General features: G+C 47.9%; 1 protein-coding gene across 4 annotated transcripts in view; it reads left to right on the top strand.

The window, feature by feature from the left end:
• The window catches only part of DHRSX (dehydrogenase/reductase X-linked), a 129,799-nt gene that overhangs the window by 10,145 nt on the left and 100,702 nt on the right, over positions 1-18,952 (top strand). For all 4 annotated transcript variants that reach the window (XR_011499607.1, XR_011499605.1, XR_011499606.1 and 1 more), the window contains exon 2: positions 14,316-14,423. Coding sequence is in view for 1 of the 4 variants with exons in the window: in XM_044768239.2 (XP_044624174.2) it covers positions 14,316-14,423 (108 nt within the window). In the remaining 3 variants the exon portion in view is untranslated. The remainder of the gene's footprint in view (positions 1-14,315; positions 14,424-18,952) is intronic.

Here is an 18,952-nt window from a genome sequence, read left to right as displayed (position 1 = left end):
AATTGATGGGTGTGACGTGTGTCAATCATGCTCGCCGTTTGAACCACTCTGCAACCACCAGGGAGCTGTTTTCGTTTCGGGTTTTCCGGGACCCCCCGAGGATGAGCCCGCTGTGCTTTTTTTCCTTGGGTCCTTGCAGTGGATAAAGGGTACGACGCACTTCTGGACGTTTTTGCACCCAAATGTCTGCGTGGGGAAAGGTCTAGCTGGTGAGACGACGTCTGGGAGCAGAAATACTGCATTTTGCTTTTCCGTTGGGCGTCGGGACGAGGCAAATGGTTTTATGAACTGGGCCTTTTTGGGCCGTGAGTGTGGACCGTTTCCTCCCAAAGCCACTCCCTCGCTGTTACGGAGTTCTCTTATCTCCGTCTGCCCGGCGTCCTGTCCTGCTTCCTCGAAACCGCCGGTCTGCGTTTATCCGATGCTTCCATCTTGCTGCAAAGTCATAATCTGGCGCCGTGGGTGTGTTCTCTGCCTCGTCTGCGGAAGTTCCTTATTTTAACTATTTTCAGAGCAAGTGGGCTGAGGACAGGCGCTCGAGGGAATGATCCATCGAGGTTTTTTTTTTTTTTTTTTAACTTTTTATTGAGACGATGATAGTTTACAACCTTGTGAAATGTCAGTTGTACATTATTGTGTCAGTCGTGTTGTAGCTACAGCCCTTCAACCTTTGTGCCCACCCCCCCTTTGCCCTGGTAGCCACTAATCTGTTCTCTTTGTCCACATTTTTAACTTCCTCATATGAGTGGAGTCATACAGAGATTGTCCTTCTCTATCTGGCTTATTTCGCTGAACATAATTCCCTCGAGGTCCATCCATGTTGTTGCAAATGGGACGATTTTGTTCTTTTTCATGGCTGAGTAGTATTCCATTGTATATATACACCATCTTTATCCAATCATCAGTCGATGGGCACTTAGGTTGCTTCCACGTCTTGGCTATTGTAAACAGTGCTGCAATAAACATTGGGGTGCACAGGACTGTTGGGATGGCTGACTTCAAGCTCTTTGGATAAACACCCAGTAGTGGGATGGCTGGATCGTATGGTAGTTCTATTTTTAGTTTTTTGAGGAATCTCCATACTGTTTTCCATAGTGGCTGCACCAGTTTGCATTCCCACCAGCAGTGTGTGAGGGTTCCTTTTTCTCCACAACCTCTCCAACATTTGTTGCTATTAGTTTTAGATATTTTTGTCATTCTAACAGGTGTAAGGTGATATCTTGGTGTAGTTTTGATTTGCATTTCCCTGATGATCAGCGATGATGAGCGTCTTTTCATGTGCCTATTGGCCATCCGTATATCTTCTTTGGAGAAATGTCTGTTCATGTCTCCAGCCCATTTTTTGACTGGGTTGTTTGATGTTTTGTGATTGAGTTGTGAGAGTTCTTTATGTATTAAGGATATTAAGCCTTTGTCAGATAGATGACTTGCAAATATTTTTTTCCCAGTTAGTGGGTTGTTTTTTTGTTTCAATCCTGTTTTCATTTGCCTTGAAAAAGCTCTTTAATCTGATGAAGTCCCATTTGTTTATTCTTTCTATTGTTTCCCTTCTCTGAGAAGGCATGGTGTCTGAAAAGATCCTTTTAATACTGATGTCAAAGAGTGTACTGCCTACGTTTTCTTCCAGAAGCCTTATGGTTTCAGGTCTCACCTTTAGGTCTTTGATCCATTTTGAGTTTATTTTGGTGAATGGTGAAAAAGAATGGTCAATTTTCATTCATTTACATGTGGCTTTCCAGTTTTCCCAGCACCATTTGTTGAAAAGACTTTCTTTTCTCCATTGTATGCCCTCAGCTCCTTTGTCAAAGATTAGCTGTCCATAGATGTGTGGTTTTATTTCTGGGCTTTCAATTCTGTTCCATTGATCTGTGCACCTGTTTTTGTACCAGTACCATGCTGTTTTGATTACTGTAGCTTTGTAGTATGTTTTGAAGTCAGGGATTGTGATGCCTCCCATTTTGTTCTTTTTTCTCAGGATTGCTTTAGAAATTCGGGGTCTTTTGTTGCCCCATATGAATTTTAGGATTCTTTGTTCTAATTCTGTAAAGAATGTCACTGGGATTCTGATTGGGATGGTGTTGAATCTGGAGATTGCTTTAGGTAGTATGGACATTTTAACTATGTTTATTCTTCCAATCCATGTACATGGAATGTCTTTCCATCTCCTTATGTCGTCATCCAATTCTCTCAGAAAGGCCTTGTAATTTTCATTATATAGGTCCTTCACTTCCTTGGTTAAATTTACCCCAAGGTATTTTATTCTTTTTGTTGCGATTGTGAATGGTCTTGTATTCTTGAGTTCTTTTTCTGTTAGTTTGTTATTAGGGTATAGAAATGCTACTGATTTACGTATGTTGATTTTATACCCTGCAACTTGGCTGTGGTTGTTGATTACTTCTAAAAGTTTTCCAGTGGATTCTTTGGGGTTTTCTATATATAAGATCATGTCGTCTGCAAACAGCAAGAGTTTCCCTTCTTCCCTCCCTATTTGGATTCCTTTTATTCCTTTTTCTTGCCTGATTGCTTTGGCCAGGACCTCCAGTACTATGTTAAATAAGAGTGGTGATAGAGGGCATCCTTGTCTTGTTCCTGTTTTCAGAGGAGTGGCGTTCACTTTTTGCCCACTGAGTCTGATGTTGGCTGTGGGTTGAACATTTCTGGCCTTTATTATGTTGAGGTACTTTCCTTCTATCCCCATTTTATTGAGAGTTTTTTTTTTTTTTCCCCTATCATAAATGGATGCTGTGATCCATGGAGGTTTTAAAGGTTTCTTTTTAGCACAGGGGCAAACAGCAGAGTGCCTGACCTCGGGACGTCCCAGTGGCCCCCAATTCTCCAGTGTGGCCCCGGGGGAGGCGGGGGGGAGGCCGGCCGCTGCCCCTCGAATCCTGGCCTTGCCAGCTTCTGCTTTTCTGCAAAGGGCTCTGTCGTATGTGGAGGAGCTCCAAACATTCGCTTATGTGAAACCTCATCAGACCTGTGCCTTTTTAACAGACTCTCACACGACCTTCACTTAAACACAGCAGCGTTTCCTTATTCCTTCCTATTTCCCTTATTCGAGTCTTTCCTCTGGGAGTTATTTCCGGGCTTGGGGTGGGGTGGTCTCAGGCTTCGGTTCTTGGGGGCCATAGATATTCGGTCCCCTTTGATGTCATTTCCCATCGGAGCCAGACACGTGGGGCAGGAACCAGCCAGCTTGCTCAATAAGAGAGCAACTACTACTGGCCGCGTGGACGGTGCGATCCCATTGACGCTCTTCCCTGGTCGTGGCGGGGCGCCAGTAAAACCGTGCGGACGCCGAGCATCCTGTTTGCCTTTCCTATCATTTTCGGGCCGTGCAATATTTCTCTTATCTCGAGTTTTTTCAACCACTTAGAAACGTACCGCTCGTTGATAAACGTCAGCTCCATCCTCAGCTCCCGGTCTTATAAAAATAGGGCCGAGGGCTAGAGCTGGCCCTTCCGGGATCCTGGACCACCCCGGGGATTTTCTGCCCCTTCCTCATCCTTTCCGGAATGACCTCTGGATCCACCCGGTTCCCTGGGTTTGAGAAACGGTCGCGTCAGTGGGAGAGGAGCTCAGCCTGGTTCCGTGTTCCCTCCTTTAGCTGAGCTCACGAGGTTTGCGTTCTCCCTCGAGATAGGACAGGACAGCCTTTCTCTTGAGGGAGGATGCTGAAACGGCCTTCAGGTGCTGGGTCGAGCTGCAGGTGCAGAATGCACGCTGGCCTCCTGCAGACGTGGACGCCCCCATAGTGAGCCAGGCCTTTGGGGGGGGGGAGGGTCTCTCATTCTTTTTTTTTTTCTTTTTTTTTTGCTGAGGAAGATTAGCTCTGAGCTAACATCTGTGCCAATCTTCCTCTATTTTTTTTTTTTTTTTTGTATTCCATGCTTCCACAGCCTGGTTGGTAAATGGAACATGTCTGTGCCCAGGATCCGAACACGCGAACCCAGGCTGCCGAAGTGGACCCTGTAGCACTTTAACCCCTCAGGCACAGGGCTGGCCCTGTCCTTCTTTGTCTTACTCTGCTTGTGTTAATTCTGGGAAAGCGGGAAACTGAGGCTGTATCCGATCCTCAGTTATTGCAGGATCTTTTGAGTTCAGATCACTGCCAGCTTTCGCTGTAACAAGAGCCCCACGGACTTATTTTCATATGAATAACGTTCACACAAACCTAATTCCCAGCTTCTCCCAGCCGCCCCTCAACCCTTGCTTCCGGAAGCCGTTTCTTTGTCATTTCTCTGTCTGCACCCCCACTGCGCGCTCCGTTTCTTCCCGGCCGGGTTCTTTTCAGTTACCCGGCTTGTGGCATTGTATTCGCATCTGCTGCGCGGAAGGCCGGGGTCACAGCATGTCTGTGAAATGACATCCTGGTCTCCGAGCCCGGCCCGGCCGCCCCGCAACACAGAGCGACAAGGGACCCTTACATTTTCCAAGACCCCCGCCTGCATTTGCTCCCAGAGCTGGTTTTTCTCGTTTCGGGGTGCACTCGGCACAGATCCCAGGGCGAGAGCTGGAATTCTCTGCCTGCGGGAGCTGGGGCCTGGGGGTCGTCGTCCTCCTTGTAACGGTGCTCACTGCAGAGGAGAAACTCTGGGACATTTTGCAGCCGTCCCGGCCGCTGGAACTGGTTTTGCAGCCCTGTCGGTGGCCACTGCGGGCCCTTCTGTGCTGCCATCCCCGCTGGCCGTCACCCCGGGGCCCAGCAGCTTAGTCCTGTTTGCACCTGGCTGTCCCAGACGTGCTCGGCTCCGGGTCCTGACCCTTCAGTTTCCTGCACGGTCGGCAACTTCCTTTCTCCTAGAGATGGCCCGTGGCCACCGCCCGGCCAGAAATGCAGACTCGGGGACCTGGGATGTGCAGTCTGCATTTCCCCCCCACTTCCCTGGGGTGGGTGCCTGTGCACGGCAGAGCTTTATCATCCTTCTCCAAGTTGGGGGGCTCCGTGGGGCCCCTCTGTGGGGGTGCTTTGCCTTTCTTTTCTTTTCTTTTCTTTCTTTTTTTTGTTTTTTCTGGGGAGATTCTTTGAAGATCTGCTCCAGAGTTAGACCTCTGGCTTAAAGTCAGGTCTGGAAGCCTTGCCCACATCTTTGCAGGGCGATTTGCTCTCCTTCCAGACTGACCCGTGCTCCCTCGATTTTCTCCATGACGGGGCGGGAGACAGGAGGTGTAGACGGCGCATTGCAGGGTTGGGGGCGGCATATTCCTTAGGAGCTGTTTCCTCGGGGAAACGGGCAGTCCCTTTCTCTGTTAGAAGGACGGAACCCTGCGGGCTCTGGATATGTCATTGCAAGAGGAGTTTTCCTGGGAGTTTTTATGATGTGGCGATCGCCACCCCCGTCCCCCTCCCACCAATGTTTGGAGGTCTGTGCCGTGGTGCTTGATGGGGATTCATGGGGCTTTTGTTCCTGCGAGGATCATGGCTGGGGTTTCGTGGAAATGAGGCGGTGATGGGGGAGGAGCTGTGGCAGGGAAGGTCCTGCCTCGGGCTTGGTACTGAGGACACAGCGCTGTCCTTCACGGGCCAGCGTCTCACCCGATGGGCGGACCGTGTGTTGTGTACATCCTCAGCTTTATGGGACTCCGTGGCTGGCTGGAATGGATCCTATTTCTATAGATCCTATTTGTATCCTATTTATGTAGATAGTCCATTTTATAGTCTGTCCATCTGTCAATCATCTACCTGTATATCTATCGTCTATCTACTTATTTGTCGTCTGTCTTCATCTATCAATCTATCATGTACGTATCTGTCATCTATCAATAAATCTATCAACCTGTTTATTATCTATGTATTTATATTCTATCTACATCTATCTGTCTATAATGTATCTGTATATCATCTATTTATCATCTATTTATCTACTGTCAACCTATCTACGTGTTTATCTATGTATTTATCTTGTATATCAATCTATCTCTATGTATGTATTATCTATTATTATGTATTTATTATTAACTCTATATTATCTATCTATTTATCTATAATCTATCCATCTATCCTATCGTCTATTGTCTATGTATCTATCATCTGTCTATCAATCTATCAGTGTATCTACCTGTTTATTATCTGTAAATTTATCTTCTATCTATATCTATCAATCTGTATCATCTATTTATCATCTATCTAATCATCTATCAATCTATCATCTATCTACCTGTTTATCTATGTATTTATCTATCTTCTATCTAAATCTATCAATCTATCTGTATCATCTATTTATCATCTATCATCTATCTATCCATCCATCTATCTATCTATCATCTATCTATCTATCGTCTCTCTGTCAATCAATCCATCTGTCACCCATCCATCCCTCCATCCCTCCATCCTATCCTTCATGGTTAAACTGAAGACACGTTGAGTGGCTTTTATTCTCTTTACCTGAAATCCCGGGAGTTACTGGTTCTCCCTTAAAGGATGGCTGTCGTCGATCGAGGCGTCATGCAGCACACTCCTGCCCGCTCTGTCAAACCCTCTGGAAGGAGCCGTGGGATCCCTGGAGTCTGACCTCCTCGCGTCACAGGGCGCGTCCGAGGATGGGCCGTTTCCGGCCTCCCGCCCTGCAGAGCTGGGTGGAGCATCGCCCTAGACCCAGCGCCCGGTTGTCTGCCTGGCCGGCTGCTGTGGCTGCAGCCGCTTCGTGCACACTTGCCCCGGGATTTGCAGGGCTCCCCTGAGGGCCAGGTCAGCAGACCCCAACACTCCCAGGCCGCAGTGGACGCTAAGACGGGGCCTGTAGGGAGGAGATGGGCAGAGTGGACGCCGGCCTGCCTGGGGATGCGGGGCCTCCTTGACGAGCAGCCCCTTCCTGGATGGGGTCTGAAGCCCAGATGGGGGTCCTCCACGTGGGGCATGGAGGGGGAGCTCCGGAGACGGGGAAGACCTGGGAGTCCAGCCATTGGGGTCGTCTCCCTTCCTGCGGGCATCTGAGACTGTCACGTGCTGGGCCATTTGTCGTACGGCTCGTCTGTGGCTGCACGCCCTGCACAGCCTTGGGAGGGAGCCCGGCCGGGATGACGGAGCGGACACGGGGTGCAGGTGCCCAAGTCAGCAATGAGGCTGCACGGCGGGTGTCTGGCATGACGGACACCCCCTTGGAGAGGCCGGCGAGGCTCGGGCTGCTGGGCTGGACGTGCCCCCCGCCCGCCGGCCGTGTCCTCCTTTCCTGACCACTCTGGTGGGGACGTGGGATGAGTTAGAGTTGGGACGAGGGAGGGGATGACGTGCCGGGCGGTGCAGACACACAGTCGGGGGTCATGGTGGCGGGGTGAGGCGCGATGCACACAGAGGAAGGCACGTCTTGACCGCCGATGGGACGGGAGGTGACCGTGCAGGGAGCCCTTTCTGCTTCCCCTCTGACCTCCCTGTGTGGACGCCTCGGGACCAGGTGGTATATGCACATTCTGGGGGGCTGCCTGAGGGTGTCCCCCAGATTCACGTGTGGAGCCCTGACCCCCGGTGGGATGGTGCTAGGAGGTGGGGCCTTTGGGGGTGATGAGGGTTAGATGATGAGGTCAGGAGGGTGGAGCCCCCGTGATGGGATCGGTGACCTCATGTGTGGAGGGAGAAGAGGTCAGAGCTCTCTCTCGTCCACGGGAGGTCGGAGAAGAAGACGGCCGTCTGGGAACCAGGAAGCGGGTCCTCACCAGACACAAAATCAGCATCGTGATCTCGGACTTCTAGCTTCCAGAACTGTGGGAAAGGATTGTCCGCTGTGTAAGTCCCCCAGTCTGTGGGGTTTTCTTATAGGACCCTGCGTCAGTCAGCGTTCTCCGGAGAAACGGAACCAATAGGATGTCTGTCTATCCATCCATCTATCCATCTATCATCTATCTATCAATCATCTATCAATCAATAATGTATGAATATGTATCTATCGTCCATCTATCATCTACCTATCATCTATCAATCAATCGTCTATCATGTATCTATCATCTATCAGTCAATCATCTATCATGTATTTATCGTCTATCAATCAATCGTTTATCATCTATCAATCATGTATCTATAGTATATCAATCATCTATTGATCATCTATCAATAATCTATGTATGATCTATATCAGTCATCTATCAATCTATCAATCCTCTATCAATCATCTACCAATCATCGATCATCATCTCTCCATCCATCTCTCTCTCTATCATCTGTCTATCAGTCATTTATCTATCATCTGTCTACCTACCTACCTAGCTATCTGTCTAGATATCTGCCTGTGGGTCTATCTCGGTATTTATTTAGATCCTATGGGCTCTGTTTCTCTGGAGACCCCTGACTAATACAGAGACGTATATCTCTCTCACAGAGCGTTCCCATAAGCCTGTCCCCCACCCAGGCACGGCCTCCCCCACCATCAGCATCCCCACCGGCGGGGACGTTTGTTGCAGTGGATGAACCTCCACTGACACGTCATCGTCGTCATTGAGAGCCCATCGTTGCCACGAGGGCTCGCTCTTGGTGCTGCCCATTCTACGGGTTTGGACAAATGCTTGATGCCCTGTGTCCCCCATTACGCTATCCTACAAGATAGTTTCACGACCCTAAAATATTCTGTGCCGTGCCTGTTCCTTCCCCAACTGCTGACACCCATGGATCTCTTTCCTGTCCCCGCACTTTTGCCTTTTCCGGGATGTCCTAGAGCTGGAATCACACAGGATGTCTATTCTTCATCATCAACCGTGTCGCGCAGAAGAGGACACGCAGCCCGCCCTGGTCGTTGGAGGCGTCCTCTGCCCGGTGGCCTGTGGACCTCTTGTCTCTCTTGCTTTGGGGGGGACTTGTCATGGCTCTTGGCGGTGGCCCACAAGACGCACGCTCATCCGGTGGAGCGGGACCCACTGGCCACCTCCCCCTGCCATCCGTCGTGGGGTCCGTGCCTTGTCTGCCATCTGCACGACTTGATCCCGTCGTGGAGACGCCGGCCCGAGGCGGATGTGACATCCTCCGGCTGCAGGAAGAGCTGTCATCGCGCCGTTGCGCCATCTTGGTTTGGCGTCTGTCCGGCCCGAGATCCCAGCTCCCTTCTCTCCCGCTTGCTGGAGGCGATTGCTCAGCTCACAGAGGACTTCCCTCCCTTTGAGCTGGGTCCCAGCTCCACGGGACGGCCATCGGCACCTAGTTGGGGTTTTTTTTGTTGCACGAGACCTTTTATCCTTTGTGCCAGTTAAGATTTTTTTTAAATTATTTTATTGAGGTCATAATGGTTTATAACATGGTGTAATTACAGCTGTGCATCATCTGTCAGTTTCTGTGTAGACGGCATCACGCTCACCACCAATAGCCTAGTTTTTATCCATCACCGCAGGCCCGTGCCCCTTTCTCCCTTTTGCCCGCCCTCCGCCTGGTCACCACCCATCTGTTCCCTTGGTCCATGTGTCTGTTTAGCTTCCACAATTGAGTGCAATCATGTGACGTTGGTGTTTCTCCGTCTGGCTTATTTCACTTAACGTCGTACCCTCCAGGTCCATCCGTGTTGTGGAGGGGACAATTTTGTCTTTTTTCTGGGTGACTAGTATTCCATGGTGTATATATATATATATATATATACATACACCGCATCTTCTTTATCCAATCTTCAGTCAATGGGCACTTGGGTTGCTTCCACATCTCGGCTGCGGTGAATAATGCTGCCGTGCACAGAGGGGTGCAAACATCTTTTCAAATTACTGTTTTCATGTTCTTTGTGTCAATATCCAGAAATGGCATAGCCGGATCGGATGACTCTTTTGAGATTTTGGAGGAATCTCCCTGCTGTGTTCCACAGTGGCTGCACCCGTTTGCGTTCCCACCGACAGTGGATGCGGGTTCCCTTCTCTCCAACATTTGTTATTTTTTATCTGGGTGATTATCGCCGTTCTAATGGGTGTTAAGTGATACCTCCTTGTGGTTTTGATTTGCGTTTCCCCCGATAATTAGGCGCGTTGAACATCTTTTCACGTGCCGGTCGGCCATCTGTCTATCTTCGTTGGAGAAAAACATCTGTTCCTCTCCTCTGCCCATTTTTCGATCGGGTTTTTTTTCTTTTTCTGTTTTTTTTTTTTTTTAAATCTCATGGTGGTTGAGTTCGAGGGCCCGTGTCCAACTCGCCTCCTAGGAAGAAAGGGAGATGAATTGAGCGTGCGAGCGTCCGGTTGTCCTGGGGCGTCCCGGGGGGGTTTCTCTGCAGTGGTGTGGACCCCGCCTGCGTAGACGTGAAATGAGAGACATCCTGGGAGCAGGCAGTGTGCATTCACCGTCATGAGGTCCAGTCACGCGCTGCACCGTGGCGTTTCGGTCCACGACAGGCCGTGTAGACAGGGGTGGTCCCGTACGTCAGTGGCAGACAGCCTAGGTGTGTCGTCGGCTGTTCCGTCCAGGTCTGTGTAAGTGGACTGTGGTGTTCAGAGCTAATCTTCCTCAAAAGAAAAAAAAAAAAGAAATGCCATCCCCTAAGGACGCGCTTGTCGGAACGCGTCCCCACCGTCACCAAACGCTCAGCCGCCCATCCCGTCTCAGGAATCCGCGAACTCCTTTGGAATATTACTTCCGGCTCGTGGTTCTCGTGTCCTCACTCCCACTGCGGAGTTTTCCGCCACCAGCTCTTAAAAGACGCCCCGCCTCTCTCCTCCTGCTGGGAGGCCCGTGCTGTGCATCCTGGACCGCTCCATACTGTCCGCTCTTGGAAGCTCTGCTTTTATTTTTTTCCCCCTTTTTAAAAAAAAAAAAAAAAAATTCTCTTTAGCGGCCAGCCAGGTGGTGTAGTGGTTAAGTTCGCACGTTACGCTTTGGTGGCCCGGGGTCGGCAGGTTCGGATCCCGGGTGTGGACCTAGCACCGCTCGTCAAGCCACGCTGTGGTGGCGTCCCACATAAAATAAAGGAAGGTGGGCACAGATGTGAGCTCAGGGCCAATCTTCCTCACACACACACACACAGAATTCTCTTTGTATTTTAGCTAGAGTAATTTCTTTTTTTTTTTCTTTTGAGGAAGATTAGCTGTGAACTAACATCTGCGGCCAAACCTCCTTTTTTTGCCGAGGAAGACTGGCCCTGAGCTCACATCCGTGCCCATCTTCCTCTACTTTATACGTGGGACGCCCACCACAGCACGGCTTGCCAAGGGGTGCCATGTCCGCACCCGAGATATGAACTGGTGAACCCTGCTGTGCCACTGGGCCGGCCCCTAGAGTAATTTCTATTGACCTAAACTTTCCTTGTTTTTTTTTTGCCTCAATTGGGTTGAGTCTGCTAATGAGCTGCGGAAAGGATTCTTTAGCTCTGGTATCAATTTTTTTTATGTTTACTTCTAGCATTTATTTATACATACTAGATATTTAATATTTAAATATATTACACATTTTATATATTTGTATTAAAATAAAAGTATTTATTTTTGTATTACTCATTTTATTAAATAATGCGTTATATTTATTTTATTTATTTTCATATATTAAAATAAATGTATAAAATATTTAGCGTTTCAAATATATAAATATATTTTTTACATCTATAAAATAAAATATGTTTATAAATATTTAAGTGTATTTATAATATAAATATTTATTGCATTTAAATCAAATATTTAAATAGAAATATGTATTTCATTTATATTTGCATAAATACATTTTATTACATATTATACTTTATAATATATTTGTTACACACATATATATATTTTACTTTATTTTCACTCTTAGCAGGGCTGTGAAAAAATTGCTGGGCAGTGAGTGTGCTGTCAACCGAGAAAGTTTAGGGACCTCTCTTCTAGCCTATTATTATTATCATCTATTTTATTTTATTTTTTAAACATTTTATTCATTTCAGGACAACAAGGTTGCAAGATGGATTATTAGGCGATCTCTCCATATTAGATTTCATCTTAGCTATTTTTTTTTTTTTTTGATTTTTGGTGAGTAAGATTGGTCCTGAGCGAACATCTGTTCCTAATCTCCCTCTTTTTGTTTCTGTCCTCCCCAGAGCCCCAGTACACAGTTGTGTATCCTAATTCTAGGACATTCTAGGTCTTCTGGGTGGGGCGATGCCACAGCATGGCTTGATGACTGATGTGTAGGTTTGGGCCCAGGATGCGAACCAGTGAACCCCGGGCTGCCGAAGCAGAGCGTGCGAACTTAACCTCTCGGCTGTGGGGGCCGGCCCCTAGTCTGTGATGTTTTAACTGTTAGGTTTTACCCCTTCGCCCTGCCTTGAGGTGAACCATCAGCACGGCTCATCTTCTTCTTGGTAATCCTGGGAGCTGTAGGATGGTCCCTCCAGGTAGAGACTCGAGGGCGCATCTGGCCTCATGGTATACAGTCGGCGCTGCACAGCGCTTACGATGCATTCCGAACAGGTCCCCCTGCCTTTCCAGGAGGGACAGTGGATGCCCAGAGGATGAGACGTGAAGCTGTGATGCGCACTGTGCAGAAGCCCATTGGGAAGTGGGGGCCTCGGTCACCCCGTTGGGACCCCCACGCTCCTCCCCTCGCTCTTGGACTTTGGGTCCTCCCCGTCTCTCATCTGTAAGTGGAAGACTGAACTGCATCTTCTCCTTCCCTGGGGCACCATCTTGGAATGCTTCCACACGACCTCAGTACCCTAAGGGAACAGTGTTGTCGTGAATGCTGTGCATCTTCCCAGGAACCAAACCCAAAGGAGGGTGGGAATCCCTTTGAACAGAATCAAGCCTCGGTGTCTGGAAACTTTGTGGGGAGCCTGACGGAATCATTTGGGGTCCTTGTGGTGTTGTCCCAGGGGATGGACACCCCGCTCTTTCTGATGGACGCTGTGCTGGGAAACATGGATCTCAGGACCGGGGCGGGAGTGTCCTCGGAGCCTCTGGGGAACTGTGGGTGTCTCAGCATCCTTGTCAGGGTTTTCTTTTATACGGTTCTTTTTTCGTTTGATGAACCAGAATGCCTGACTGTGGTGGTGGGTGACGATTGAAAGGAGGCGTGTGTTGTCCTCACTTATTGGAAGGATTTTCTAATAAGTGCATCCAACCCGGCCCCTGGCCACTTGGGTGTATTTTTATACAAGCAGTTATTTTGGCTGACTTTCTCTCTAGGGGGTTCGTTTTTTTTCTTGATTTTTAAGAACTCTTTACATATTAGGAAAATAGCCCTTTGATAACCATTGCAGATTTCCTCCTCATTCATCATTCATTTTCGACTTTGCTTGTGGTTTACTGTTTTGCCTTGTAAAACGTTCTTTAGTGGTGAAATTTATCTACTTATTCTCAATTTCGACTTAAAATTAGGAAGGCGTTTGTTATTCTGAGGTTAAGAATAAATTTGTTCCTGCTTTCCTCTCATATTTTCGCTGTTTAACTTCTTTCCCTTTATTTTGAGGGGTGCTGGGAGGTATGGGTGTCGTTTTATGTTTTTCCATAGATCTATTTAGGTATCTCAACACCGTTTTATTAAAAAAAAGTCCATCTTTGCCACCTTTATCGTTTCTTAAAGCTCCCGAGGGTAGCTGGTTCCTACAGATAGCAAGCAACTCACCCAGGAGCATGCCTTTAAAATGCAAACTCACCAATCCAGACCCCACACCCCACCCTGCTCCTCCACGGGGCTCTTGTGCTCTGCGTCACCATCCCCCTGCCCTAATTTCCGGGGATCAGGACCAGAGAACTAGGGACAGCCCCTACGCTCCAGAACCTGCTGAAATTATTCACACTAACCCATCCCAAGCCTGCTCACCCTGCCTTCCCCATTCCTTCCTGTGCAAATCCCAATAAAATCTCTTGTCTGCTTTTCCCCACTCCCTCTGCCTCCTGACCGACTCTGGTGGGTCCCCGTGTGGCCCTGCATGCCGTGGCAGGCCCCCATCTCTTGGGAGCTCTGAGGAACAGACTCACCGTTCAACGGCGCTCATCTCCGGATCTCTTGGCCTCGTCGTACCTGAATAATAATAAATCTTATGTTTCCAACACAAACTGAGAAATGCATTCTGCCCAGCGCCTCCCGAGAGGGTTTATCCAGGGGTCGCATCCACAGCTGTCCATGGTGTGGGTCGTTTGGACCTGCCTGCAAATCATCTTGGCAGCATATTCCTGCAAAGGCCGCCGCTGGGGATGGGCAGGAGTTTATTAGGTGTCTTGACCGGGCCCTAATGACTCAGGGCTCACCCACCGTGCCACAGTCCCGCATCCCGAGCCTACAGGAATCCAAGAGGAACCCAACCGCGAATACTGAACCGCGAATACTGAACCGCGAATACTGAACCGGGACTCCCGTTGGTATCACACGCTCTCTTACGACTCCGTTCTTACAAACGTGTATTCTGCTCTGAAAACTGACCTTCGTGTGTTTTTTTCTTCTTCTTCTTCCGCAGTTTTCTCCCCACAACCTGACCGTGTGGCTATAGTGACCGGAGGGACCGACGGAATTGGCTATTCGACGGCCAAGTATCTGGCGAGACTGGGCATGCACGTTATCATAGGTGATGGTTTTTCCACTTCTACTTTGTCTGTGTCCTCATCTCCTCTTCTCATCAGGACCCCAGTCCTATTGCATCAGGACCCGCCCTCGTGACCTCATTTGACCTCCGTCACCTCCTCAAAGACCCATCTCCAACTACAGCCCCATTCTGAGGTCCTGGGGGTCAGGACTCCAACCTGTGAATTTTAGGGAGACATCATTCAGCCCATGCTAGAATCTAAACAGGTTTTTAAAATAGAAGCTTCTTCCACCGCTGTACCCTGTGGACTCTGTATTTTCCATTCTTCTTTTTGAAAATCTCTTTAATCACTTGTCTTGGTCCCTAACTTCTCTTGGAAAATGAGAAGCTGGGGAAGAGGGGACCGTTCAAAATCTTCCCAGCCAATTGCTTACCTGGCGCGGAAGTTTCACTCAGCTGGCAAAAATGACGTGAGATTGGCTTTGGGGGAAAAAAAACAACTTAATGTTCGTTATGCCCACTATTGACGCCATTAATTAATAACTTTTATGATGTCTGTTTTTATAAAAAGCATACTACAGGTATCGATTTAGATGTCAAGATTACTTCCACGTAAGACTTTCTAGAACATTACCCAAGGGCATTCATTTATTCATGATCGATTCATATCTTTCTCCCATTTTTCCTCCTTGTTTTGTGCGCCATCATTTATTGAAGGAGATTACGGATCAGACACGACACTTGGGGCTGGGGTTTTTAACACAAGTGCATCTCACTCCTTCCAGCGTCCCGACAAGCTCGGTCCACACCTGGATTTCCTCTTTTCTGGTTTGTGGGCTCCTTGGCATCGGGTGACACCTAAAAATGCCAACTAAAGTCCATAAGATTATAAACCAATTATATCAAAATGCAGATGGAAAAATATGTAAGAAAAACACAAACTTGCCACGTAATCGTATACGTTCAATCTTTAGACCACAAGGAGTATGGCCTTCTGGTGAGTTGAGTAACTTCTACGATTTGGAGCTACCATGAGCATCAATTCTATTTTGGGTCATCTTCGACAACTCAACCCTGGTATGAACAGATCTGTGGTTTCTGTGGGTGGCCAAGCCATAGATCCTGCTCTCACCTCAGTGTCTTATCCATTCCATTGGCGGTCAACCACAGCGATGTTGTCAACTCCTCCCCATGAAAGCTCACCGACCCTCTGGGTTCCATGTGGGACCTCCCCAGGGGTGTCTTGACCCAGACAGGGGACCCCAGTTCTGGCCAGTGTGGCCTTCTGCTCTCCTCAGAGGGCTGTGGCTCACGTGGGTGCACCCAGCTCTTTGCTCAGTCCAGTAACCAAATCAGACTCCTCTTCTTAAATTTGAATCATTGTTTTATTCTTTTTTGAAAGAGTGTGGTTTCTTACAGTGATCCCCTTCCTCAAATGGGCGTCTTTCTCTCATGAATGACGGGGTCTGTAGAATGGCGCCCATGTTTTTCGGAGTTTTCGGAGTAGTAGATCACTTCTGGGTCTGCTTCATTGTTCTTTTTCCCCATCCAAGTGTTCTTTGCTTCAGGAATGTGTCTAAGTCCACTTTCTTCATAGACGTGGAAATGTTAAAAGTTTTTGACAACTCCTAAAATTACCGACGTTATCAGTGCCCTTAACTCCCCCTGGATGAAGATGGGTTGGTTGCAGACAGGGAGGTCCTGTGGGAGAGGGCAACACACCTGAGGGTATATTTCTGGAGCTTCCTATCAACTCTAGCACCTTCATGAGCAAATCAAGGAGATAGGGCATGGGAGCGGTGGGGGCGGGGGGAGGGGGACTCTGAGAGTTAGCTGGGAAACTTGGAGATGGTGATGGCTTCCAACCCCCGATTTGGATTTTCCATGTTGGGTTGGGCCTCTGTTGTGGCGCAAAAGGCGTGATAAACTTTCCAGGGTTTGCCATGACTTGGATTTCTGCCAATATTTGGGATGACTTGATCAAAGATATGTCGGCTCTCAAATAGGAAGAGCGATAGGTCTCCTTGGAGGGCCTGCTGGACCTGAGGTAGCAGTGCAAAGATGCTGGGGGAGCAGGATGGGGAGACACCTCCCAGTCTGAGCAAAGGGGGAGGGTTGGCATCTAGTAGTGCTTATTTCTGCACCTGCGACTCCTCCAGCCGAGTGATCTTCTTCATCTTCTTAATTAGTAGCGAAACTAGGCAACGTTGGGATACAAAGAAGAGTCCCATTTCTCTTTTTGCCTCAGTGTCGTGTTTTAGGTTATGATGAGGTCTAGATAGTTGAAGTCATGATGAGCTCTAGTTGGGTAGGTCATGAGGAAGTTTAGTTATGTGGTCATGGTGAGGTCTAGTTGGGTAGGTTATGATGAGATCTAGTTGGGTAGGTCTTGAGGAGGTCTACGTGGGTTAGGTCATGGTGAGATCTAGGTGATTTAGGTCATGATGAAGCCTAGTTGGGTTGGTCATGATGATGTCTAGTGTGTTAGGTCGTGATGAGGTCTAGATGGGTTAGATCATGGTGAAGTGTAGTTCAGTTTCGTCATGATGAAGTCTATTTCGGTAGGTCATTATGAGACCTAGTTAGGTAGAGCATGATGAAGTCCAGTTGTGTAGGTCATGATGAAGTCTAGTTGGGTAGGGCATGATATCTAATTGGGTAGGTCTTGATGAGGTGTAGTTGGGTTGGTCATGATGAGGTCTAGGTGGATTAGGTTATGGTCCGGTGTAGTTGAGTTGGGACATCATCAAGTCTATTTTGGTAGGTCGTGATCAGGTCTCGATGGGGTATGTCATGGTCAGGTCTAGTTGAGTTAGGTCATCGTGAAATCTACTTGAGTAGGTCATGATCAAGTCTAGTTGGGTAGTTCATGATGAGGTCTAGTTAGGAAGGTCACAATGAAGTCCAGCTGGGTAGGTCATGATGGACCCTAATGGATAGGGCATGATGATATCTACTTGGGTAGGTCATGATGAAGTGTAGATGGTTTAGGTCGTGGTGAGATCTAGTTTAGTTTGGTCATAATGAAGTCTAGTTGGGTACGTTAGATGATGTCTCGTAGGTCATGATGAGGTCTAGTTGGTTAGGTGCTGATGAGGTCTAGTTGCATAGGTCATGATGAGTTCTGGTGAGATTGCTGATGATGAGGTGTAATTTCGTTAAGTCATGTTGAGGTCTCGATGGGTTAGGTCATAGTGAGGTCTAGTTGACTTAGGTCATGATGATGTTTAGTCGGGTAGATTCAGATGAGATCTAGTTTGGTAGGTCATGGTGAGCTCTAGTTGGGTGTAGTCATCGTGAAGTCTTGTTGGGTAGGTCATGATGATGTCTACTAGGTCATGATCAGCTCTAGTTCGGTAGGTCAGATGATGTATAGTCTGGTAGGTCATGGTGAGGTCTAGTCAAGTTAGGTCATGAGGACCTCTGCTTGGGTAGCTCATGATGAGGTCTTGTTGGGTATGGCCTGATGAGGTCTAGTTGGGTAGGCCATGATGCAGTCTAGTTGGGTAGGTCATGATGACATCTAGTTAGGTAGGTCATGATGAAGTCTAGTTGGGTATGTCATAATGAGCTGTATTTGGGTAGGTTATGATGAGATCTAGTTGGGTAGGTCATGACCAGGTCTAGTTGAGTTAGGTCATGATGAAGTCTAGTTGGGTAGGTCATGATTTTATCTTGTTGGGTGGGTCATCATGAAGTCCAATTGGTTATGTCATGATGAAGCCTAGGTGGTTAGGTCTTGATCAGATCTAGTTGAGAAGTTCATGATGAAGTCTACTTGTGTAGGTCATGATGAGCTCTATTTGGGTGGGTCTTGATGAGATCTAGTTAGGTCATGATGTGGTCTAGTTGAGTTACGTCATGATATAGTCTAGTTGGGTAGATCATGATGACATGTAGCTGGGTAGGTCATGATTATATCTTGTTGGGTAGGTCATGAAGTCTACTTGGGTAGGTCATGATGAGGCCTAGGTGTTCAGGTCTTGATCAGATCTAGTTGAGAAGGTCATGGTGAAGTCTACTTGTGTAGGTCATGATGAGGTCTAGTTGGGTATATCCTGCGGAGATCTAGTTGGGTAGGTCATGTTGAGTTCTTAATGGGTTAGGTAATGGTGAGGTCTAGCTGAGTTAAGTCATGATGAAGTCTAGTTTGGTAGGTCGTGACGAGGTCCAGTTGGGTAGGTCATGATGAAATCTACTTCAGTAGGGCATGATGAACTCTAGTAGGGTAGATCATGATGAAGTCTAGTTGGGTATGTCATGATGAGATCTAGTTGGGTAGGTCGTGACAAGGTCTAGTTGGGTAGGTCCTGATGATGTCTTGTAAGGTAGGTCATGATGAGGTGTAGTTGGGTAGCTCATGATGAAGTCTCGACGGGTTAGCTCATGATGAGATGTAGATGGGTAGGTCGTGATGAGGTCTAGTCGTGCAGGTCACGATGATGTCTGGTTCGGGAGGTCATGATGTGGTCTTGATGAATTACTTCATGGTGAGGTCTAGTTATGTTAGGTCACGAGGAATTTTAGTGGGTAGGTCAGATGAGGTCTCGTTGGGTAGGTCATGGTGAGGT

Source organism: Equus asinus, chromosome X, assembly GCF_041296235.1.
Source record: "Equus asinus isolate D_3611 breed Donkey chromosome X, EquAss-T2T_v2, whole genome shotgun sequence".
Lineage (NCBI taxonomy): Eukaryota > Metazoa > Chordata > Mammalia > Perissodactyla > Equidae > Equus > Equus asinus.
Note: the sequence above shows the minus strand (reverse complement) of the source record. Positions and strands in the feature narration are given on the sequence as shown.